Source organism: Schistocerca cancellata, chromosome 2, assembly GCF_023864275.1.
Source record: "Schistocerca cancellata isolate TAMUIC-IGC-003103 chromosome 2, iqSchCanc2.1, whole genome shotgun sequence".
In the NCBI taxonomy this organism is placed as follows: domain Eukaryota; kingdom Metazoa; phylum Arthropoda; class Insecta; order Orthoptera; family Acrididae; genus Schistocerca; species Schistocerca cancellata.
Window position 1 is genome coordinate 600796803 of NC_064627.1, and position 26783 is coordinate 600823585.

Here is a 26783-nt window from a genome sequence, read left to right on the forward strand (position 1 = left end):
CACACACACACACACACACACACACACACACAAACAAACAAACAAACAAACAAAAAGAATCTAAGGTTACCACAGCATGCTGCACTGTACTGTACCACTAAAAGGAAAATTGTTTTTCAGTCACCCTGAATGGCAGTTTTAACATTCCTTTGGAAAAGACCCTTTTCTCCACCACAAAAGTTGCTTGCCCTTAAATTCAGAGACAGATCGTATACACGTAAATAGGTAATGCAATCTGTACTATTTATATCCAAGTGCGGAGTCATCTACTACATCACAATGTTTTAATACCAAAAAAATAAATCTTTTAAACAGTAACAAAATGGTTGTCTTTTATTTAACATTTACATGGGAAAATTTTCATTTTTTAACATATGATAATGGCATCAAACAATAATATTCATTCACACAACAGTCATAATAATTACACAGATTTAACAAATTATGGTCTTCACAAAGGAAATATTTCAAGGAAGGAAAAAGGATAAAATTGATCACAGTCTCTTTCACAACAATATTGAATGAATGAATTCGTGAATTAAACTGTCTTCTTAACCAATTTTTCATTTGTCACAATACGGTAGCCCATTGCTGGAAGAAGTCAAGAAAATAATGACACAAAACAATTATTAAATTCTTGAAAATAATATTAGTGCTACATAGCTGATACTACTTACTGGGGAATGTCTTACACAATATTATCCGTGTTGTTACTTCCATCAAGTTAACTAAGGGTGGTTCACCACTATATGTTAGCAAACATCAATCATGGTGCAAAATATGAGAAAGGGAAAAATACAAAACAAATAATACAAATGAAATATAATGAAGAAAACTTATAGTTACTAAGCACTGCTCATCATAATCAGATCTATAATGTGGGCACCATGAGAAGAGTTATGCACTGTTATTAGAGCTGTAAGAAATGTTGCTAGACCAGACATTCCCAAAATTTTCCTCTGACTGGACACTTTGAGAATCCTAGTACTTGGATGGAACATCCAGTTCCTCTCCCCCCCCCCCCCCCCCCCCAAATGTAATGTTGGGAAAAATGTCATTATTAATAGTTTTCCCATGGTACACTGTTTGGGAAACCATGTGCTAGACTAAGATGTATTTTTTGCACGGTTATAGTCTAATAATAAAAGATTGCTCTTCTCATGAGAGTCTCAGTAACCAACTACACATTTATGTTATAAAAATGAACAGTCCTTTTGAAGACAAACAACATGGTGATAAGAAAACAATGAACAGCTTACCAAAGTGTAAAACAGAGTTGCACAAACACCACAAAAACCTGTGACCACTTGTTATCAAAATCCTGAACTACATATAATCATCTGTAAGACAACACTGGCAGTACAGAAAAGATGTTTGGGATGCACAGTATATTATAAAAATGTGAAAATTGATGCTCCGTTAAGTTCTTTCACAATACAGATTGACTACCTTTTGCATAGTGAGAGTGAGTCTCCCTCACTCCTGCAGCTTACACAACGGATTTTCAGATATTGCAACTACTGATGTATGGGGTATGAAGACACTGAAAGTAACACTGTATATAAAGCTATTTATACAATCTAATGCAAAAAGTTTGAAAGCTTTTTTCTTTGGTATGAGGATCCATAATAACAAGCAACTTGTCACATGGCAATATTTCTGGGGAGGGGAGGGAGTGAGGAAAAGAGTAATCTGGGAGCACAAACATCAAAAACCAAGTGTTACAACAGACAACAAACTTTTATGGTGATTTATAATCAGGCTGATTTGACGAATGAGGTTCATTTTAGCCAGCCATTAATACTGCAGAATCAGTAAGATACATTGGATTTGGCAGCTAATGACTAAGTCCATATCATGTCACAATCATTGTAGATTAAGAATAAACTTTATCGGACAAGGAAAGTTTTATTGAATCAACTCAGTATTCACCTGAAGCAATTAGTAAACAAACACAACTTAAAACAAAATATCCTGACAGTGAACTGAGCACCTCTTCCTGAAGCTGTAGTGCTATACCCACTGTGTCAGTGCTACCCACTTCCATTATGTCAACCTCACATATCTGGAGACATAAGTAAAATACTTCTATCACCAACATAAAGAGAAGCTTGTACACAAACTTGCTTACAACTTTTACAAATATCAAAGGATATATGAGAAATCATTAACATTTCCAGAATCAACGATATAAACCAATCATGCTTCTGAAATGTAATTAAAAAACATTTCTATTAAGTTTTAAGTTTCCACCCATGAATACTCTCTCCTTTTTATACAAACTCCTCCCTCTTAAACAAGAGAATCAATACATTTCAGAGAAGAAAAAAGGAGAATGAACAAAAATTTTAAACTTACATGATTATGAATAGCCACTTACAGAAACTTAAAGATTATTTAACTTCAGTGATAGCCTGATGGCAACATCATTTTGCCAAATTTCCATTGTTACAATGGTGAACGAAACTAATCAAAATTATATTTTGGAAATTATTTAAAATGTCATTACTCAAATCCATTTCATCAAACATGAACATTTAAGGTGTTACCAGAAAATTGTTACATTTATTAAAACACAAGAATATAAATTCCATACAGTTCATTTTTCAAATTTAATTGGCCTAGTAAAATGTTGCAACTGAAAAAGATATAATATCAAATAACAATCTTTCCGTAAGTTATTTTTGTTAACCGCAGGGAGCTCTCAATTTTGTAGCTGTCATGAAACACATTTAGAAGCATTACTGCTTTCTTAGGAAGTTTAGAATCCTGTCCCTGAAGAGCATGTGATTAACACAGTTTCTAAACTTAAAGCATTCATTCACTGACTTCTCAGTAACTGATCGGATGACTTATAATAAGCATTACCCGAACCATAGGAACTATGTTTGACCATAAAATCTTTCCTGTTATACATCTGTGCCACTAATTCACAAAAACTCCTGGAAAATATGTTCATGTTTCAGGCTCTTCTGAAAGTAAGATTCATCAACTGTTTATGTTAGTAAGTGTATCTGACATCTAGTACACAATACTAAACCACTCACGAAGTCTTTAGATGTAGTCACTGTAATTCCAGCGAGATGCAGGAAAGTGTATTCTGTGAGTGGATGATGGTAATTTCTTTTGAAGTGCAAACTTGGCTTATTCGGGACCTAATACATTTGCCACTTATTGCATATATGCCCATTTTCATATTACGCACCAGCTAAAATTTATCTCTGTTCTGTTTTACCATAAATTATTGTTGTAATTAAACAGCTCAAAGTGTTTGGTAAGTCACAATTTTTGAATTGTCACTATCGCTTCATATAAATATAGCAAACACTAAACACAGTTTTTTTTTTTCAGTCATTTATGCTGCAATGGTCTCTCCACTGAAGAACAAACCAGAGAAAAGCACAGCATCTAGCACATTTCTGCTGAAATTTTCTCTGCTAAAAGATTTCAAGCTCAAAACTTTGATATATAATTGTCATTCAAATACATAAAATTAAGTAAAATTAATGAAACATAAAAACTAAATACCTCTGATACGGCAAAATCAGATATAGCAAACACGTCAATGAGTGTCTGTAATGTTCAATATCTCAACACTATTTACATTAAATAAATAAATATTTACAAACAAATAAATTAAAAGCACAAGATCATCAAAATAAAGATACACTAACTTACAAAGCAAACAAAGTTCCGACCAAAAGCATTTCATATACAATTTATTGTGTTGAACCCTCCATGGCAAAAGTGTACTGTCCACGACATCTACTAAGGGAAAATGTGATTTACTAGTAGTTGAATGTTACAATTATCCTGTTTTCTCATACTTTTCTGAAAATGGAACCTTAATTCTGAATATCAGAGTTGAGATTCCATTTTGGTGTGCCATCAGTCAAAACAATAGACAAATAAAAATCTCTGCACTAAAAACTGCACCAGCTTCCCTAGTTCTTGCCTGCTGTGAATGACATATTATCCTGGGTACATCAGTTTATAAGCAATTCAAATACTATTTCAAGACACACAGCTGCTTACTTCTTAAAAGTCCAGTCATAATCTGAAGCGAAGCAAAGCAAAGCTTAAACCAAGCATGCACAGTATTTACTATGATCTGTAAGCTCAGATAAAATACTTTTAAATAAGTAACAAAGTACAATACATAAAATAACAAATCAATTCTACAAATGTTACTACAGCCTTCTATCAGCTATAAAAGCCACACTGCATATATTAAGAGCTACCTAAATTAAATGTGGTCTACATTTATTCATAAAGTAAAAACAAAATAAAAAAGAAAAACTTAAATAGCTAAACTTATTACAGGGGAATCTCAAAATTGACATCTAGTTTTGCCGATCTCGCAAGGCTGACAATGTTGGACAGTTTCACAGCAAGTCTTGCAGCTTCCTCTAAATTATCACAAGCCAAGATCTTCAATCCCGATGCTGCTATCAGAACTTTTGCATCATCCACATTTGTACCCTGAAAAAATTACGCAGCATAAAATACCGATACTGGAATACCAACAAATGTAAGAACATGTTCTTAAGTTAACTGCTACCATTTATGGACTCAGCCAAAATTATCTTCAATGGTTAGAGTACTTTTACTCTTGCAGTGATACTAACAACTTAATCAGAACATTGCTACACAGCAAACAAATATTAAGAAGGCTGTGATGAAAATATTCATATTATTAACTGGATGCTATGGTAACATGCATGCTAGTTTTTTAAAATTTCTTGACAATGCCAAGACATCACATAGATGTATGCATTACTGTACTCCAAACTGGCTTTTATCTTCTCGAGTTGAAAGTGTTCCAGCTATTTTGTTTATGTTTAATGTGTTACAAAATCCACTGTGTCTTGTAATAGGAAAACAGTTTCTTGTTATGTTCCCGGAGGATTCCACCTGCTGAGTATATCTCTCCAATAGTGATTTAGAGCTGCAAAGAGCAAGTCCATTGTACTTCACATGCAAGTATGTACAAAAATAAGTATGATTTGCAGCACGTTGGCAGAGTTAAAGATAAATGATAGTTTATATGCAGATGATCAAAAACAGAAGAAAATATGACTGATAAGTGAGGTGTGTGCTGTATTCAGTTGTCTGTCAAGCTAGTACACTCATGTTTATAAATTAAGGATAGTGCTGATACATGGCGAAACAAGTGGAACAATGCTCTGGTGGGCAGTTTGCGGGTTTAAATCACCTCGGGGTATGACCACGCAGTGCATTTCATCTGCGGCCATCACACGGTGGCTCTGGCAGCAGTCCACATACACAGAGGTGTGTCGGTGCATGTCAGAGTACGGTGTAGTGAGTAAATGTGCAGACATTTTCAAACATGCTAATGGTGACTGTTTGTTGAAAATGGCCCAGAGAACACACATGGATAACATTATGAGGCGCAGAATACTAGGGCAACTGGAGGCTGGTCAAACATAGCAGGTCATAGCACGGGCACTCTGTGTACCACAATCTCAAGATTATGGCAACGATTCCAGCACAGCGCTACAGAATGGGACGTCCACAGTGTACAACATCACAAGAAGACCGATATCTCACCATCAATGCCCACAGACAGCCACGGAGTACTACAGGTAGCCTTGCTCGGGACCTTACCACAGCCTCTGGAACAGTTGTCTCCAGACACACAATCTACAGATGATTGAACAGACATGGTTTATTCGCCCGGAGACCTGCATGGTGCATTCCTCTGACTCCTGGTCACAGGAGAGCGCATAAGGCATGGTGTCAGGAACACAGTACATCGTCATTGGAATAGTAGTCCCAGGTTATGTTCACGGACATGTCTGACAGAGGAACTGAAACAGGTCAGGTGTACTGGGACATCATTTTGCACCAGTATGTCCACCTTTCCAAGGGTACAGTGAGTCCCACCTTCCTACTGACGGATGATAATGCACACGGCCCCACCAAGCTGCCATCGTGGAGGAGTACCTTAAACAGAAGTTATCAGGCGAATGGAGTGGCCTGCCTGTTCTCCAGACCTAAACCCCATCGAGCACATCTGGGATGCTCTCGGTCGACATATCGCTGCATGTCTTCAAACCCCTAGGACACTTCAGGAGCTCCGACAGGCACTGGTGCAAGAATGGGAGGCTATACCCCAGCAGCTGCTCAACCACCTGATCCAGAGTAAGCCAACTCATTGTGCGGCCTGTGTACATGTGCTTGGTGATCATATGCCATATTGATGTCGGGGCACATGCGCAGAAAACAGTGGCGTTTTGTAGCGTGTGTTTCGGGACGGTTTTCTCAACTTATCACCAATACCGTGGACTTGCAGATCCGTGTCATGAGTGTTCCCTATATGCCTTTGCCATTAGCGCCAGTTTTGGGTAGTGCCACGTTGTGTGGCATCACGTTCTGCAGTTATCCTTAATTTATGAGCATGAGTGTAATTTAGTGCCACATCGTATATTGTGAACAATGTTCACCACAGTGTATCCGTTTTTGTCTTCCAACTAGTGACACAAGCAAACCTTCTCTATGCAGATGATGGTACAGACCTTTAGTCAGTATCTGCAGTACCTAATAATCCTACTACTTCTAACAGAAGTGAGATAATCAAGAGTAAGATCAGTCACACATGCCAATGTTCCAGGAACAAATGGGCATATTCTCAAATTTCCCCAATGGCAGAGAGCAGTTTGTTATTTTACTCATTTCTTTGATGACTGTACAATCCAAGACATTAAAAGTGAAAGTCACTGGTACACTTGTAATACAAATGCATTAACTAAATATTAAGACACACTACAATGAGCTCTGTCAAATAAGTGGTCTGCAGAGAAGTTTCAAAAAATTGACTTCTTTTTCAATTTTTTTTTTTTTCATGTGTATGTCCTCCAACTGTGAAAACTGTGTTTATTTATCAAGAGGTCTGTTTTTACATGCAAGGTTTTTCTGTGAATTTTTGAGTCATGACCGATTTTGTGCCACATTGTCCATGTTACATTTTGATGACACTGTTACATCTGAACGACTGTTACAAATGTTGTCAAAAAGAAAAGCATGACCTGATTCATAAAATGCTGCCATTACCTGATTTTTTTGCCAATACATGTCAAAGCAGTTTTCATTGAGAGATTAACATTACAACATATAAGGAATGTGTCTTTTATGTGGTAGGGTTTGGTTTAGTGTGTGTATGAGAAACAAATTTAATGAATATTACAGCAAGTGTTATCCTATTGGCAATTCAGCAACAACAAGCATGCTAAAATGTGGAGTGTACACAGTTCTGCAGGGGATGTTGAAATATAGTGTTCAGTACCTTGTACAGAAAAATTTTGCAAAGCGTTTTATTTATGTAAGTACTAACTTCAACCCAACTCTTTTGGACATGTTGAGGCATTTAAGCTACATGTGAAGTGGGAACAGTAACGAGGAAACAAGAAAGGTTCGCAGTCTCCATTCAAGAAATGTATCTCTGGTAGATTACACAGTTGAGAAGAAACTGGCTGAAAAGGGAGAAGGTTTTTTTTCTACAACAAGCTTCTTCATCCATACAAATTGACAAGGCATTTCTACATCACTCTCCAGAGAGAGTTCCACCTACTGTAAACAATATCAACACAACCTGCTTTTGCAAAGTTTCTTCAGACGGGGCGGGGGAGGGGGGGGGGGGGGGGATAAATGGTAAGTCCATCAGGAGGGAGAACAGATGATGGTGCAAGGACTGCAATGTTGATCTCTGGTACACAGAGTGTTCTGAGGTTAATTATATCAAAATTAATTAGAATCAAATCATAGAAAACATTCTAAATTTCATGTGCCTTCTTTTTTCATCATTCCCTTACTGTTTCTGTGAATGCGGACGACAAGTAACTATACAACTCAACTGCTAGGGCACTTAAAATTCTTTTCTTTACCATTTTCATGTCCTTTTATGATATTATGGTACATATTTGAACCGTATCTACTTATATGAAGGTATATTCTTTTAATGCATTACTTTTCCCTTATCAATGATGCAATTTCTACATTTTGCAATGCCATTTAACAGCAACCCATAATTAAAGAAGTCCAGAGGCAAGTACTTAGTGTAAATAGGGCAGTGTTAATCAAAAAAGATTACTAAAAACGCAAAGCAGAGCTTTCTCTACTCCATTTATTGAAGCAGTTTTCCTGTTACTGATAGTTAACTTCTCTTGTGGTTTCATTTACAATGATTTTAACAAACAGTTACAGAGCTCTTGGAATAATTAAAAATTCCTGATGTAACAATATCAGAGAATACTAACAACAATTTAATTTTGTATTCCATTTTAAAATTAATCACTGATCAAATAATAATACATTTTCACAATTCACCATGTGGCAATAGCCATCCCAGTACAAAAGGTGATCATCACTGCCTTTCTTCCTGCAAATAAGTGCCACTATGGGAACACTGAGCTACTCAGTGATTTGTCACCCAATATGAAACTTCATGGCAGATCAAAACTGCATGCTGGACCAGAACTCAATCCTGGGACCTTTGTGTTTCGCAGGCAAGTGCTCCTCCAACTGAGCTACCTGAGGATGACTCATGACCTGTCCTCACAGCTTTACTTCCACCAGTATCTCTATCCTATCTTCCAAACTTCACGAGATTTTCACTCTGTAGCAGAGTGTGCACTGACAGGAAACTTCCTGGCAGATTAAAACTGTGTGCCAAATCGAGACTCGGGCAAGTGCTCTACGGCCTGAGCTACCCAAGCACGACTCACGCCCCGTCCTTGCAGGAGAGCTTCTGTGAAGTTTGGAAGCTAGGAGACAAGGTTCTGGCAGAACTAAAGCTGTGAGGACGGGGCGTGAGTTGGGCTTGGGTAGCTCAGGCCGTAGAGCACTTGCCCGCGAAAGGAAAAGGTCCTGAGTTCGAGTCTCGATTCGGCACACAGCCAGGAAGTTTCTCCTGTGCTATTTGTGGGACTAGCACTCCCGGAAGAAAGGATGTTGTTGGGACATGGCTTAGCCATAACCTGGAATATGTTTCCAGAATGACGCACTTGCTTGTGAAAGGCAAAATCCAGGGTTCAAGTTACAGTCTGGGACACAGTTTTAAACAGCCAGGACATTTCATATTGGCACTCACTCCACTGCAGAGTGAAAATTCATTCTGTATTTGACGCATACTTCCAAAACACTGTGCTCAGTACCTTTAACAATAATGGTAACACATGCCTGCATGGATGTTCATTCAAGATTTTAAAACTTAACTCTTCAGAAATCAAGATCACATTCCATTAAACTCTACATCTAACAATATTAGTGTGTGCGTATCTTGTAGATATTAATTTTGAGTTAACAAATGTTCATTAAAATTCACTTTCATATTAAAAAGTGTGTATCATTGCTTTTGCTTCTTAGGTGCTTACTGGCAAATTTATTTTGTCTTAAAAGTGTAATACCCAGTGTCTTAAACGAAATGTTGAAGATCAGCAATTTGTCTCAAGTTAACACTGCTAATGTTGAATTTACTATTACAACTGTTGGAGAGTGATATAAAAGAAACCATAAAGGAATTACCCAAACAGGACAGAAATTGGTACATGTGATGTATATGTAAAAAAATAATTTTTTTTTTACAATTTCTGAAAAACTGGACAACTTATTTAAGAGAAAGAGCTTCACAGACTAAACAAGTCAATAAAGCACTGGTCCACTTAACACCCTTATGTAAGCTGTTATTCGGTTTAACACTGATAAGCTTTGTTGGATGTACTACTGAGGGATATTGTGTTAAATTCTGTCAAACTGACACATTAGATCGTCAAAATCGTGAGTTGGTTGGAGGGCCCTGCTCATAATGCTCCAAACGTTCTCATTTGGGGAGAAATCCGGCAATCTTGTTGGCCAAGGCAGTGTTTGGCAAGCATGAAGACTAGCAGTAGGTACTCTCCTCATGTGGGTGTGGACATTACTTTGCTGAAATGTAAGCCCACCATAGCTTGCCATAAAGGGCTACAAAACAGGTTAGAATATCATCAACATACTGCTGTGCTGTAAGGGTGCTGCAGGTGACAAAGAGGTCAAGTTATGAAAAGCAACCCAAGACCATCCATCACTCCTGGTTGTCGGGCAGTATGGCGGGCAACAATCAGATTGGTATCCTACCACTGTCCGGAGTGCTGCTGTTGCATGTGATCTGCACCCTAGAAGATGTTGCTGTCTGTATTTCACTGCTGCTCTAGCATAGCACTACGGAACATTGTAGGGGGAACAGTGACATGAGCTTTGCTGGAAGAGAGAACTATGATGATTTTGTGTGTATGTGTGTGTGGGGGGGGGGGTTGTTTGAGCAAGCAGCAAATTGCAAATTGCAAATTTCATCATGCCGTCAACCCTGGGAATCTGCCCTGTGTACTTTGGCTTTTTATGAACATCTCACAAATTTCAACTACAGTTTGCCTGCAGCCATTTGTACTCAGAGTCAAACTGACTTGACTCTGACTTTAAAATTGGACAAATACTCAAAATATCCCACATTTCTGCAGGAGATGGTGAAAGTCTGAATTGGAGCTAGTGACATACTTGTGTGTTTTGTGCAGCGATGTCGTCGATGCTTACTGTGAGGTTTGATAGGAAAAATAGGGGTGTGTGTCAGCTGCTGGTTCTACACGGCCAATGACAGAGCGGCAGGCAGACAATAAGTTTGGAAGCAAGATACATAATAACATTCTCATGTCAGTATAGAAACAAAATCCGCTACTTAATCAGAAGGTGTGTGTGTGGGGGGGGGGGGGGGGAGTTGTGTTCCCAGGTCCCACCGTAACCACAACCTCACAAATCACAACATATTCAAATGAATCAGCCACATAATTGTAACAATGAAGATATAAGTTTCACAGCCCCCACGTTAGGATGATGATGATGATGATTATAAATAGTGGTACCACAGTTAACAGGCTAACCTAACAAAGAAAGGGAATGAAGATAAAAATTATTGTAAACAGTTTCTTTTTGTTTATTTCTCCTTGTATTATCAAAATACAATCAATAAAAGGCATAAGTTTAGAATACATGTAAATTTAGTTTTTAGACACATCCCTTATGTCAATAAAAGTGTAATTTTATTACTCAGAATATGTTAAAAAAATAAATTTTACTCGAGGGACTTAAAAAAAATGTTTTCTTATACTTGGGTGAACACTGTATTAAATGTAAACATGAGTGTTCAAACGCATCATTATTTCTCTCCTCATGATAATCAAGGCAATGGAAAGTCCTTGATGGAATATACATAATGAAGCACTAACAGTAAAAACTCACTTGAATAATCAGCAGGCACAACGAGACAGAGAATGTTGCTAGCTTTTGGATGAATACTCCCACAGAGGTATAGTGGGCGCTAGCATGCAGATGACACAGGTTGAGAAGCAGCCACTGGCATTACACATTTTGTGCTGAGGAGAGTGTTCTGGCAACATTGTTCACCATAGTTTGTCAGTGGCCGTACATTTAGATGGACAGAAGGTTTTAGATCATGCACACACAAAATGCTGTGCAAAGTTAAAGCACTGCTGGTATATCATATGTCCACTTTCACTAGGTGGCCATGCCTGTAATAAGGTAACTCTGTGATGGGACTGGAGGATTTGTTGGACAGGTGCATGGGGAAGTTCTTATACCCAGGTCTCCCACAAAGCTAAGATCCACTGGCAAAATTTTGGAAGTAAATGTGGTGTAAGGATGTACTTGGGTGTTTCATAGCTTTGGTTGGGCAATAGAATATCTCTTTGGGAAGGGTGAGAAGATTGTGGGTAAAATGTTGCTCATAATCTGACATGAAAATACACTATGTGATCAAAAGTATCTGGACACCCCCAAAAACGTAAGTTTTTCATATTAGATGCATTGTGCTGCCACCTTCTGCCAGGTACTCCATATCAGCGACCTTAGTGGTCATTAGACATCTTGAGAGAGCAGAATGGGGCTGTCTGTGGAACTTCAAATGTGGTCAGATGATTGGGTGTCACTTATGTCATACATCTGTATGTGATATTTCCACACTTGTAAACATCCCAAGGTCCACTGTTTTTTTATGTGATAGTGAAGCAGAAACATGAAGGGACGCGTACAGCGCAAAAGCGTACAGGCCAACCTCACCTGTTGACTGACAAGGACCGCTGACAGTTGAAGAGGGTATAATGTGTAATAGGCAGACATCTACCCAGACTATCACACAAGAATTCCAAACTGCATCAGGATCCACTGCAAGTACTATGACAGACAGGTGGGAGGTGAGAAAACTTGGACTTCCTGGTCGAGCGGCTGCTTATAAGCCACATATCATGCCGGTAAATGCCAAATGACGCCTCAGTTCGTGTAAGGAGCACAAACATTGGACGACTGAAAAGTGGGAAAACGTTGTGTGGAGTGATGAATCACGGTACACAATGTGGTGGTACAATGGTAGGGTGTGGGTATGGCGAATGCCCAGTGAATTTCATCTGTCAGCACATGTAGTGCTAACAGTAAAATACAGAGGCAGTGATGTTATATTGTGGTCATGTTTTTCATGGAGGGGGCTTGCACCCCTTGCTGTTTTGCGTGGCACTGTCACAGCACAGGTCTACACTGATGTTTTATACACCTTCTTGCTTCCCACTGTTGAAGAGCAATTTGGGGATGATGACTGTATCTTTCAGCACAATCTAGCACCTGTTCATAATGCACGGCCTGTGGCGGAGTGGTTACATGACAATAACATTTCTGTAATGGACTGGCCTGCACAGAATCTTATAGAACATCTTTGGGATGTTTTGGAACGCTGACTTCATGCCAGCCCTCACCGACTTACATTGATACCTCTCCTCAGTGCAGCACTCTGTGAAGAATGGGCTGCCATTCCCCAAGAAACCTTCCTGCACCTGCTTGAACATATGCCTGTGAGAGTGGAAGCTGTTATCAAGGCTAAGGGTAGGCCAACACCATATTGAATTCCAGCATTACCAATGGAGGGCGCCACAGACTTTTAAGTCATTTTCAGCCAGGTGATGAGGACGACCGGTTTGTGGGGCACTCAATTGTGTGGTCTTCAGCACCCGTACAAAGCCCTGCACCCGTACAAAGCCCTGCACCCGCACAAAGCCCTGCACCCGCACAAAGCCCTGCACCCGCACAAAGCCCTGCACCCGCACAAAGCCCTGCACCCGCACAAAGCCCTGCACCCGCACAAAGCCCTGCACCCGCACAAAGCCCTGCACCCGCACAAAGCCCTGCACCCGCACAAAGCCCTGCACCCGCACAAAGCCCTGCACCCGCACAAAGCCCTGCACCCGCACAAAGCCCTGCACCCGCACAAAGCCCTGCACCCGCACAAAGCCCTGCACCCGCACAAAGCCCTGCACCCGCACAAAGCCCTGCACCCGCACAAAGCCCTGCACCCGCACAAAGCCCTGCACCCGCACAAAGCCCTGCACCCGCACAAAGCCCTGCACCCGCACAAAGCCCTGCACCCGCACAAAGCCCTGCACCCGCACAAAGCCCTGCACCCGCACAAAGCCCTGCACCCGCACAAAGCCCTGCACCCGCACAAAGCCCTGCACCCGCACAAAGCCCTGCACCCGTACAAAGCCCTGCACCCGTACAAAGCCCTGCACCCGTACAAAGCCCTGCACCCGTACAAAGCCCTGCACCCGTACAAAGCCCTGCACCCGTACAAAGCCCTGCACCCGTACAAAGCCCTGCACCCGTACAAAGCCCTGCACCCGTACAAAGTCCCAATTTTTACACAGTCCAATTCTTTACACAGTCCAATAGAGCCACTGTCATGAATGATGATGGTGATGATGATGAAATGATAAGGACAATACAAACACCAAGTCCCTGGGCAGAGATAATCCCCAACCCAGCTGAGTTCAGCCAGGTATCTGGCTACTTTTGATCACATAGTGTAGCAGTTAATAACCGGGTGAAGAATATGGTCAAGTTGCTCCATTCTGGGTTGATACTGGTTGATAAGAGGGTGCTCCTCTGTAAGTGGTTCATGGGTGTGATCAGACAATTAGGGATGTGTTCATATGGCATGGGTAATTGTTTGCAGATTATATATACAGTGAAGGAAATTTCTCTTGTTGTTTAATAGAAAAAAATAAACACTGATGATACTGTAACTTCAGTGAAATGTGTCTGGGTAAAAGAAGACAAAATTCTGTACACTCAAGGTGGATCCCATATGGAAACAAATTTATTGTAAGGAAATAGTTTGTCAGGCTTATAAGGAATGAGAACGTGGTTCTGGAGTCAGCAGGACACTGGGAGAGGTAATATTTGTTAGCGGCAAATCCACAAACCCGGAGAATTTGGTATACAGAGAACTGGCATGAACAGTGGTAAGTCAGGATTCAGGTGGTAGCAGGGTGGAGACGAGAGACTGAAAACAAATTACCTGTGTATATAATTTGGGAAAATGGGCTGCAGTGAATGGGTGGCAGGTGACTGTCAAAAAGAGCTGAAATTCTTTGTGGGAGTCAAAATGGGTAGCCATCACAGTGGTGGATGCAAATGGTCAGGAAGGAGGGAACTGGAAGCCCTTGATCTTAACGAGGGGAGTGATTGGGGATAGGATATGTACTGGTGGGCAGTGGTACTCCAAGGCAGGGGCAGGATGTCAGAAAGTTGATGAAATTTTGTGGGGTGTGCATGGAGTGCTCTTCCAAATGATGGAGGGCAAGTGTTTCAATTTGGGAAATAGGGTATAGGCAATATCATGCAGAGGGGTGGTGGTGGTGGTGGTGGAGGAGGAGGAGGAGGAGGAGGAATGGAGATTTGTTTCTCTAGTATTAAGTTACTGAGGGACATGAATGGGTGGAATGCTGACAATTTAAAGTTCATTGTGAAAGGAATGTTGACATCAACAGATGAGGAATTATTATGGTTCAGGTCTTGGGGGTGGATAGTAGGAGAGAAATTCAATGGGTTATACAGTGTTTAAGGAACAAACAGGATGTGGGACTGGGATTCAACCAGGGATAGAAGAATAATATTCTAGACTGATAAGACAGATGGAGCAGGGATCAATTTCGGATGATATATCAATACAGGGAGAGAAAGTGGAATGTAAATTACACTGGGGAGAGATAAGTATTGATATACATTGTAGTGAAATACTGGAGGTAAAACAAGGTGGTGAACGCTAGAGGGAGCAGTAATATTAAGGGAAAGAAAACTTAAGGAAAGATCCAGATGTATAATAAGGGAAATGATGTGCAACATGATGAATGGATATCACCAGGATACAATAGAAAGAAGCCATTTCGGTAAATAAATAAGGCAACAAAAAGTTGGTGGTGCAATATAAATGGAGGAAGACGTAGAAGTAACAATTCATCATACAGTTGAAGTGTTGAGCCATAGATAGCCCATAAACAAGTCTGAAAATGTAGCTCTACATTTTCAACACATCCTTTTTCTGAGCCCCCCCCCCCCCCACACACACACGAGAACTCCCCCCCCCCCCCCAGTTATAACACTACATATCCATCGACTAAATGCTTCCCTATATATAGAAACTTAATGATCCTGGACACCCCACTGAAGCTGATTCTTGTATTCCCACAGAAAGCTCTTGGTTCTTGTTGACCAATACCTTCAAGCCCATGGCCTAGCTTTGCATATCAAAGACTTGAGCACCACTTCTTTCACTGCCTCACAACCATCCTCATCACATTACTGCATAGAAAAACTTACACCTCACATGCTACATCTTTTTGCACAATTATTTTTGCTTTAGAGGTGAAGATACTCAACACAAACCCATGGTTTGGCCATAGACACACTCATATGACCCATCCAGGTCAACTTGCTTTTGGACCATCTACAAGAAACCATTCTAACCATACAAAATGCCCAACTTTTTTCAGTTCAAGTTCACTGATTATATCTTCATGATATGGAAGCAGAGCCAAGATACCATACCCTCATTTCTCCAGAACACAAATACTTGCTCTCTCATCCACTTCAGCTTCTTCTCCTCAGCCTCTTTTATGCAAACCTCTGTCCATGTCATGTTCACCAATGATCCACAGTACTTGCATTTGGATAGCTGCCATCCTCTTTGCCCTCTGAAGTCTCTCCCACAGTCTGGCCATCCCATGGGCAATGCACATGCAGCAATGAACAATCACTTGCCTAGTATGCTGAAGGTTTTACTACGGCCTCCTCAGACAGGAATTACCCCCCCCCCCCCCCCACACACACACACACACACACACACACACACACAGAGTAAGAGAGAGAGGGGGGGAGGGAGGGAGGGAGGGAGGGAGGGAGGGAGGGAGGGGGAGAGAGAGAGAGAGAGAGAGAGAGAGAGAGAGAGAGAGAGAGAGAGAGAGTGTTAGTTGCAATTCTCTCCCCTTCTCTTAGAGGGGGAGGGAGGGAGGGAGAGAGAGAGAGAGAGAGAGAGAGAGAGAGAGAGAGAGAGAGAGAGTGTTAGTTGCAATTCTCTCCCCTTCTCTTAGCATTTCTTTGTTAATTTGTATCTCTATTAGTCTCTCACATTTTGTAACCTCTCTTTTTTCCCTTCTTTGCTCTCTTGTTTCAGTGTAACCTTGACAAATAGTGTGTGTAGATCAACTTGTTCCATACCTGTAGCCTGCAGATGATGGGAAGTCGAAGATTAAGCTCTTTAGCAGCAGCTATAATACCTTCTGCTATGACATCGCACCTCATTATTCCACCGAAGATGTTGACCAAGATGGCATGAACCTAGAATTAAAATTTTAATCAATCACACCTCACATAATTTTGCACTAACAGAATACATAAAAAGTAAAAAGATCTATCATACTTCTCGAGTTAAAGAAAGGGGGGGGGGGGGGGGGGGGGCATCTTCTTACCAATCGCTGAGACAATGATTGGTTCAATGATGACAAGTAGGAATCAAATTACAATTGTTTGATCTTAAGTTTTCATAAATTTAAATCATTGCAATTTCAAGGGAAAGAGAAATATAGGAAACTTCAAGGAACTGCAAATCCACACAATAGACAGGCGATAAACCATGTACAGGAAAGAAACCTCAAGTAGCACTATCTAAAAGTTTTTGAAGCTAGAGATGAAATAAACATTTAAATTTTTGTCACACCTGCAGTTTACTTGAACTTTGTCAATATCAAGACTTTAAAAGTGGAACACATGCTCAGTTGGAAGATACTGGGTTAAATAAAAGAAACCAACTAGAGAGTTACCAGGAGAGACACATGAAACCAAAAGATAACATTAAAACATCTTTGCTAGGTATGGATATGAAACCTATTCTTCCAATAAACAATACTCTTTTACAGTTTGGTTAGAACAGGCATCGCCTGTAGGGGAACAACAATCTTAAGCACATAGCACATAATTTCCATTTCTTGCCAGTTTCAATAGTTGGGTGCAAGAATGATCAGAACTGTGGGAAATAACAATGTTACAGCAACATCAAATGAAATAAAAGCACAGATTCAATTTACAACACAGTAAGTCACACTTTTGATGGCCACTGGACACATGTTACATATGTACAGCACCAACATCCAATATAAAATGGAGCAAGTTGGCTGTGTGACAGTTAGCATAACCTCTATGGTCAAGTGCATTCAAAGATAAACCAGGAAGACATCATTTCTTATTGGATGAGCATAAGAGCCCTAATAAATACACATATTGGTGGGAAGCTACCTCACAGATTGTTGCAATGAAAAACAACCATTTCAGCATAGAAAGGTGGGGAACAAACAGTACTTTTACGAACATTAACACATCTGAAATACCCAACCAGTTATTTAATAAACCAATGAGGAAGAAAGATGTTTATGATACTGTCAGTGCCATTATGACTGTTCTTAGTACTTGCACTCTTGCTTAAATATGAATAATTTGGTGCATTTTTATACCCATAATATGGAAGTCAGCAGACGCATTGCAACTAGATGACCCACAAACACAGTACCATACAATGTTGTCACTTGAAGTCATTCCAGTTTTATCCAATTTCTGTTTTAATACAGCCATGAGTACGCAATAATACTCTTCCATCAAAACAGTCATTGTGTAAGTTATTTAAAATCATTTTACAGTATGTTCAAATTTAAAACCTAAGCACAATCGTTACCAAATATATGTGTAGCTACCTACATTTCTATATATTATACCCTAATGAGCCATAAAATCAAGAGGAATCAAGTCACTACCTATGACTGGCACATTTAACTATGATTAGTGGATTAATTATACATTAAGTCAAATGGTATTAACAATATAAGTCAAATGGGATTAATAATATGTTATTAACACAACATATGTAAATTAATGTCTGTAAAAGTAGCAGGTGAGTAATTTTTCACAACAGGAGCAGGCACGTGGCACACTTCGTAAACATGTAAAGAATAGCTGTCTATATATTACCAAGGTAAACAGGTACATGCAAAATCACAGTTCAATTTAACTTTAACTAAACAACGATAAAATAAACTTTCATTACACCACTCTGTTGCCATAGACAGGTGTTACTCCACAGCAGTGACCCGGTCAAAGCATTGAACAGTGCAGTTGCATCAGATCCAAGCCAACCAATCATTCAATTACTAATTACCTCTTAGGCAACTGCCTCATTATGGGACTGTGGTGCTAGCTCGTAATCTAGGTCATTTTCTTGCACGGATCATAAAATTTTACTCACCTACGTTACTGTTTATTTTATATTACTGCTGCTCACTTGGATGTATGACAACACAATTTATCAATGTTTTAGCTAAAGCAAAGCAATAATGAAGAATAGGTATGGGCTCGCAATTGTGAAACAACAATGGAACAGTACCAAAATTATTTGCACTGCCGCACTTTACACACATAGGTGCACCTGCTCAAGGGTTAAACATATTTTAGTACCTAGTTAAGAATTTCAGCCATACAGTATGTGTATTAACATGCATAAAAGTGGCAGTTGTTTCCCACAGTTTAATTACGCAACTTTTTTGTATTGCATCAATCTCAATTCTGTAGTTTCCAAACAATGTGTGCATCAATAATGCTCTTGCCGTCCTGGTTTATCTTTGAATGTACTTGGCCATTGATTTAACTGTAACTTTTAACACAGCCAGCTTACTCCATTTGATGTGTGACTTTGGAGCTGTACATACACATTTACATTTAATGTGAGGGCAATGGCTATTAAGAGTGAGGGTTAATGTATTGTAAGTTAAATCTTTATTGTATTTTATGCTGTTTTAACACACTGTCATTTGCCACAGTTCTGAATACATTCTTATCTGATGAGGGTCTCTGGTCATAAATGGAAAGTGTATGCGACCTGTGGCTGCTCCACAATTTTATTTGAACAGCACACTATCAGCCAATTAGTCATCTCACTCAGCCAGTTGTTTTTATGACACTAATTTTAAATATAAGTGACTCTTAAGGTATGCTGCACTATTAATTATACCAATGTATTCAGAATGGTATCTATGTGCAATGACCTGAGGATGTCTGTAAGGAGAGCTATTGCCATCTCATATGCAGAAAGCTTGGCAAGGAAACTAGGTTTTTGTTTTGTTTTGCTTCAGGCCACAAAAAACAACTGGGGTCATACACGCCCAAGTCAAAACTAGAGAACACGAAGAGAGAGCGGAGTTAAAAACGACCCTACATTAGTCCCAATCGACATAATAGAAGACAGCTACGAACAGGCATGTGGAAAAAGGGCTAAAAAAAAAAAAAAAAAAAAGACACCAAACAGGAACGGAGGTCCAAAACTAAAAATTAAATGGCCTTTGCCATATTGTTTTGGTGGATAAAAAAGTAAAAAACAGTCGATGGCTTGCGCGTCATTTGCTAAAACGGCGATAAATAAAGACAGCAAACCCAAGTGGGAACGTAAACGGTTAGAAAATGGGAATTCCATCATGAAGTGGCAGACAGTTAAACCTTGAGTGCAATGTGTACAAAGTGGTGGGGGAGCACCACTTATCAAAGGTGACAATGGCTAAAAATGCCCAATATGCAGCCTAATTAAAATGACCTCCTCCTGGCGGCAAGGCCGAGAGGAGGTCATCCAAGCCGCTGGGAGAGGCTTAATAAGCCGGAGCTTATTCCAGTGAAGGGAGGACCATTGACAATGCCAAAGGGACACCATCTCCTGACAGACGGCAACACAGAGATCATCGGAGGGAATATAGGTACTCGTGGTCTCAGGTAAGAGGACAGCAGCCTTGACAGTAGTGTCAGCAGTCTTGTTTTCTGGCAGACAGACATGACCAGGAACTCATAGAAGCATCACACTGGCTCCACCAAGAGTGAGCAAGTGACAGTTTTCCTGGACCTGTTGCACTAAGGGATAGGTGGTGTACAGCACACACAGACTTTGAAGGGTGCTGAGTGAGTCTGAGCAGAGGACGCAATTGAAAAGGCTGTGTCGCCGGATCTGCTCCATGGCCTGTTACAAGGTGAAGAGCTCGGCTGTAAATACCGAGTATTGTACCAGAAGCTGATAGCAAACGACATGGGTGCCAATGATGAAGGCACACCAGATCTCACGGTCTGTCCGAGAGCCATCAGTGTATAAGAAGGCAACACTGCAAAGTTCCATGCGAAGGTCGTGAAACTGAAGGCAATTGAGCTAGGCTGGAGGAGTGTCCTTAGGAAGTGAATGAAGGCCAAGGTTAACATGGGCCGGCTCATGAAGCCAAGGTGGTGAAGGGTTCACACCCATCGGGACAGTTGACGAGTGGGAAAGTTGCAGGTAGTGTGAAGTTAAGCCACTGTATCAAGTGCCGAAGGCAGACTCCAGGAGGTAACAGAGAACAGGGACGTGCCCCATACTGATGATCAAAGGAATCATCAAAGGAGGTGGCATAGGATAGGTGGCCACGCACAGCAGACAAACGGCATGCATACCAGCTGAGGAGAAAGTCACGGCAATAGGACAGTGGTATTTCAGCGGCTTCAGCATACAGGCTCTCAACCAGGCTAGTGTAAAAGGCGTCTGTGGCCAAACAATGCCATGATGGCGGATAGTGTTGACATGGTGTAAGAGGGATGGATGTGCAGACGCATAAACAAAGCACCCATAGTAGAGAAACTTCCTGGCAGATTAAAACTGTGTGCCAGACCGAGACTTGAACTCGGGACCTTTCCCTTTCACGGGCAAGTGCTCTACCGACTGAGCTACCCAAGCAAGACTCACGCCCCGTCCTCACAGCTTTACTTCTGCCAGTACCTCGTCTCCTACTTTACAGAAGCTCTCCTGCAAACCTTGCAGAACTAGCACTCCTGAAAGAAAGGATATTGCGGAGACATGGCTTGGCCACAACCTGAGGGATGATTCCAGAATGAGATTTTCACTCTGCAGCGGAGTGTGCGGTGATATGAAACTTCCTGGAAGATTAAAACTGTGTGCCGGACCGAGACTCGAACTCGGGACCTTTACCTTTCGCGGGCAAGTGCTCTACCGACTGAGCTACCCAAGCACGACTCACGACTCAGCTTTACTTCTGCCAGTACCTCGTCTCCTACTTTACAGAAGCTCTCCTGCGAACCTTGCTGAACTAGCGCTCCTGAAAGAAAGGATTAGCCACAGCCTGAGGGACAATTCCAGAATTCTGGCACCCATAGTAGAGTTTTGAATGGACGAGGGACCAGTACAAACGGAGCAGTGTTGTTCAATTGGAACCCCAGGAAGTACCATTGAGGACATGTAGGATACTGAGGAACTGTGTACAGCTCACTGACAGGTAAGAGACATGGGAGGACAAAGAGTATTTCCCATTGAGCATCAGCCCCAGGAATTTTGTAGTTTCAATGACCGGAAGGACAACAGGCCCAAGATGTCAAGATGGTGGGAGAAACCATTTTCTCCACCAGAAATTCATACAGGCAGTTTTGTCAGTGGAAAAACAAAAGCCATTGTCGATGCTCCACGAGTAAAGACAAACAAGGCATCGCTGAAGACGCTGCTCAGTGAGACAGGTCCGTGGAGAGAACTGCAATAGATGGCAACATTGTCAACAAAACAGGAGCTGGCAATGCCCAGTGGGAGACAGGCCATTGTAGGGTTAATGGTGATAGCAAAGAGGACGACACTCACGACAGAACCCTGAGGCACACTGTTTTCCTAGATAAAGGTGTCCAACAAAGCAAAACCCACATGCACCTTGAAAACTCAATTCCTGAAGGAAACAGGACAGGAGGCCACAGAAGACCCACATGTAAAGAGTACGGAGGATACCAGTTCTCCAGCAGGTGTCTTAGGCCTTCTCCAAATCGAAAAACATGGCCACAGTCTGGGATTTTCACAGAAAACCATTCACGACATGGGTGGACAAAACGACGAGATGGTCAACTGCTGAATGCCAAGCTCCAAATTCACATTGTGCATTCGTCAGTAAATTGTGAAACTCAAGCCACCATACCAACAAGACATGAATGAAAAATTCCATCACCTTGCAAATTTAGCTGGTACGAGATGGGGCGGTAGCTGGAAGGATGGCTTTTTTCCTTACCGGGCTTAGGTATGGGGATGACTGTGGCTTATGCCAGCACTCGGGAAATGTGCCCTCTGCCCAGACGTGGCTGTACGTGTTAAGCACAAAGTGCTTGCCTGCAAGAGAAAGGTGCTGCAACATCTGAATGTGGATGGCGTCTGGCCCTGGGGTGGAGGATCAGGATGAACTGAGAGCATGATCTAGCTCACTCACAGTAATGGCAGCATTGTAGCACTCACGATTTGGAGAAGAGAAGGGTATCACCCGAGCCTCCTCCGCTCGTTTCCAATGGAGGAATGCAGGGTGATAGTGGGAAGAGCTTGAAACTTCCGTAAAATGGTGGCCCAAGGTGTTGGAGATAGCAATAGGGCCCACAATGACACCATCTGCTACTGTCAGGCCAGAGATTGGGAAATGGATCTTGGTGCTAGAGAGCCATCTGAGGTTGACCCACACAACAGAGGAAGGGGTGTAACTGTTAAAAGGACCAGTGAATGAAATCCAGCTAACTCTTTTGCTATCAAGAAGAACGTGATGACACTCTGCACACATCTGTTTATAATGAATGCAGTTCACCACCACTACAGGATGACATTAAAAACGCGGAGAGCACGTTTCTGTGCGCGAATTGCTTTGCGGCATGCCCCAGTCCACCAAGGGACTGGGACATGATGTGGTAAAGAGGCAAGTGCAAAGAATGGAACGCTCTGCAGCAGTAAGGATAATGTTTTTGAGATATTCCACCTGGGCATCACAACTGGGGAAATCTTGTTCTTCGAAGGTCACCAGGGAGGAGTAAAGCTGCCAGTCAGCCTCAGTAAGCTGCCATTTTGGCGTTCATGTGGATGGGGTAGGAGTCAGCAAATGGATAAAACACGGGAAATGGTTGCTTGAGTAGGTGTCAGAAAGAATGGACCACTCAAGACAATGGGAAAGCTGGGCAGTGCAGAAGGATAGGTCCAAATGGGAATAGGTGTGCGAGGAGTCAGAAAGGAAAGTGGGTGCTCCAGTGTTGGTTAAGGTTAGCCAAGAGGGCTCCTCTCTGACAGGGAGAACCCCAAAAGGCAATGATGCGCATTAACATCACCGAGTAGCAAAAATGGGGGAGATAGCAGCCCAATAAGCTGAAGGAAGTCTGCCCTGGTGACACTGAATGACAGAGGGACATAAATGGTACAGAGGAAAAAAGTGAGGTGGGGAAGGAAAAGGCGAACTGCAACAGCTCGAAGATGGGTAGTCAAGGAGATGGGTTGACTATGAATGTCATCTCACATGAGCAGCATCACACCCCCAAGAGATGTAATGCCGACCTCAGGGGAAAGGGGGAGGGGAAGGGGAAGGGGGGAAAATTGATAAGTAATGTGGAAGCTCAAAGCGGTTGTGAGGGTGCAATTTCATTTCCTGAAGGCAGAGTAGAAGGGGATGCTGTGATGCTAAAAGCAGCCATAAATCCTCTTTGTGGGACCGAAGGCCACGAACATTACATTAGAGGACAGTCATGATGAAGAAGAGATGTAGGGATGTTAACTCAGCAGCTGCTGAGTGACAGCTGGTGGAAAGTTGCAACTGCTGGGCACAGAAGCAGGAGGATCCTGCTCCATTGGGTCCACAGAAGCATCAGCTTGCTTGTGCAGTCTGTCCGTGGAGTCCAAAGCTCAAAAACAGTGGGTGGTGCACATCAGCTATACAGAGGCCGGATGGGCTAAAGTACCACGTGGCAACACTGTCGAAGAGGATCTTTGAGTTGGCGAAGGAGACGACCGTTTGCCTTTGGTGGACTACTTTGAGCCTTTCTGGTTAGAGGAAGACTCTGGTGTTGTTTGGCTGGAAGAATGGTGGAAGTCTGCATGGGAGTACTACTCCTGTCCCTTCGGGCCCACCGGTAGTGTAGCTGGTGGCTTTGCCCCTTGAGGCGAGAGTTTGACAGTCTGTTGCATAGCTGGACAGGGGGCGGGGGCGGGGTGGGGTGGGGTGAGGTGAGGTAGGGGTATGGTATGGCGATGCTATCTTGACAGTAGGTGATTTCACAACCTCAGAACTTAATTTGAGGTCGTGTGTCTGCATGGCAGTGTCCTTTAATTGAGCGAAGGGAAACAAGAACAGAACTATAGGTGCCAGATGGGAGAACACAGGGTTTGCGACTAGCCGTTAACTTGAGAGCTACTGGGTAAAGCACATTTTCCTTTATCCAGATCTCTTCGACAGCCCGCTCATCTCGATACATGGGACAATGTCGAAAGGAGCTGGCATGGCCGCCATTGCAGTTGATACAACGGGGAGAAGGAGGTAAACAATCACCTTCATGTGCTTCCCTACCACAGGTTACACATTTGGTTGGTTGGCTGATTGGGGTTGAAGGGACCAAACAGCAAGATCATTAGTCCCTTGTTTTAAAGGTGGTCCATACGGACAGATGTATATCTCACAAGAGTCATAATGATAAAAGGTAAAAGGCTAAAAATCCTAAAAGTGCACTCGTGTTGTCAATGGTAAAAACAAAAGGAGGGACGTCAGTAAGTGGGCAACCCCAAGGTGGGAAATATCCCACCTCCGATGCAGTACAGGCAAGACCACCAGCTATTCAAAAGCGTTCAGCCGCTAGAGTGTAAAAAGGCGTATTGTGAAAGGAGACTAATCAAATCTAAAAAGTGATAAAAACAGAGTACAAGGGAGAACAAGAGGATCTTGGCCAGGGAGGGGAGTCAGGAATCTCCAAACACAGCTTACAGTATGAGACACCCCAAACCTGCCCCTACTCCAGATGGAGATCAAAAACTTTACAACTGAAAATAAAAACCACTTTCATGGAGGAAACTGAGAACCAGTTCCACCATCCGGGAATCATCCGCCAATATTGAAGGTAAAGTGCAGGGAATTCTGCACTTAGAAAGTACAGCCAAAAGAAGGGGGCATTCCACCAAAATTGACTGTGCAAAGTAGGATTTGATAAGAAGCCGTAAATCCGACGCAGGAGGGTTTACAGGGAAGGAGGGTGGGGGTGGGGGGTAAGTGACTGCTCCCCCAACCAAATGATCAGCACACTCATTACCTGGGACACCCACATGGCCAGGGACCCAAAGGAAGTCAACAGAACAAGCAGCACGAAGATCAGCAAGATGGTCATGGATGGCCGAGAACAAGGGATGGCGGGAAAAACACCAGTCAAGAGCCTGAAGGCCGCTCACTGAGTCCGTACATGACAAAACGCGGTTGAGTTGGGACTGTTTAATAAAGGTAAGGGCCTGGGAAATTGCCACCAATTCCACAGTAAACACCCCACACGCAGTTGGCAGGAGACGATTTTCCATGTCAACAGAGGATGTGAAGGCATACCCCACGCGATCAGCAGATTTAGAGCCTTCGGTGTAAAACACAATAGCATCCCAAAACTGCCATAAAATGCGGCGGAAAAAACAACGGAACACCATCGGGGGGACGGAATCTTTCGGACTTCGGTGGAGATCCAGAAAGGAAGCTAAAAATCACTGCGAAGAGACACAAGGCGCGAAGAGACACAAGGCGGAGCCCAGCCGCCCGAGGGCGGGAATCAGGTGGGCGACGTCCTTGGTCTGGGAACAGGATAGAATAGGAAGGATGAGTGGGAGAGGAATGGACAGCGATTGCATAAGAAACCAGAAGCTGGGACCGCCGAACAGAAAGGGGGGTGGGGGGGTTCCCAGCCTCAATCAGGAGACTATCAACAGGGTTAGTAGGGGAGGCACCGGTGGCCAAACAGATACCACGAATGTGGACCGGATCCAGGAGGTGCAGTGTAAAAGGAGCAGCCATAAAGTTGACAACCATAGTCCAAGCGAGACAGCACTAAAGCCCGATAAAGGCGGAGAAGAGTGAAATGATCCACACCCCAGGAGGTGTGGGCAAAGAAGCAAAGGGCATTGAGTTTACGAGAACATCCTATCCTCACAAGTCTGATATGAGGCAGCCAAGTGAGCTTGTTGTCAAAAAGACCTAGGACACGAAACTGTGGGACAACAGGTAAATGTTATGCATTGAGACAGAGCTCCGGATCAGGGTGGACCATAGTACAGCAACAGAAGAGGACCACCCACGATTTGAAAGGAGAGAACTGAAATCCGTGTGAGACGGTCCACACAGAGGAATGTCGTATAGCACCCTGGAGCTACCGCCATTGAAGAGAGAATAACCCAAATGCAGAAATCATCCACATACAGAGCAGGGTTGACCAAAGGACCAATGGAGGCCACAAGTCCATTTATAGCAATGAGGAAAAGAAGCACACTCAAAACAGAACCCTGTGGGATTCCATTCTCCTGGGTCCATGGG

General features: G+C 42.3%; 1 protein-coding gene across 1 annotated transcript in view; it reads right to left on the reverse strand.

Annotated features, from left to right (window-relative positions):
* Positions 1 to 303: 303 nt before the first annotated feature.
* The window catches only part of LOC126162246 (succinate--CoA ligase [ADP-forming] subunit beta, mitochondrial), a 101184-nt gene continuing 74704 nt past the window's right edge, over positions 304 to 26783 (reverse strand). Inside the window, exons 8-9 of the mRNA XM_049918623.1 lie at positions 16606 to 16725; positions 304 to 4482 (exon numbers count right to left, since the gene is read on the reverse strand). Of these exons, the coding sequence (XP_049774580.1) occupies positions 4318 to 4482; positions 16606 to 16725 (285 nt within the window). The 3' untranslated portion in view covers positions 304 to 4317. The remainder of the gene's footprint in view (positions 4483 to 16605; positions 16726 to 26783) is intronic.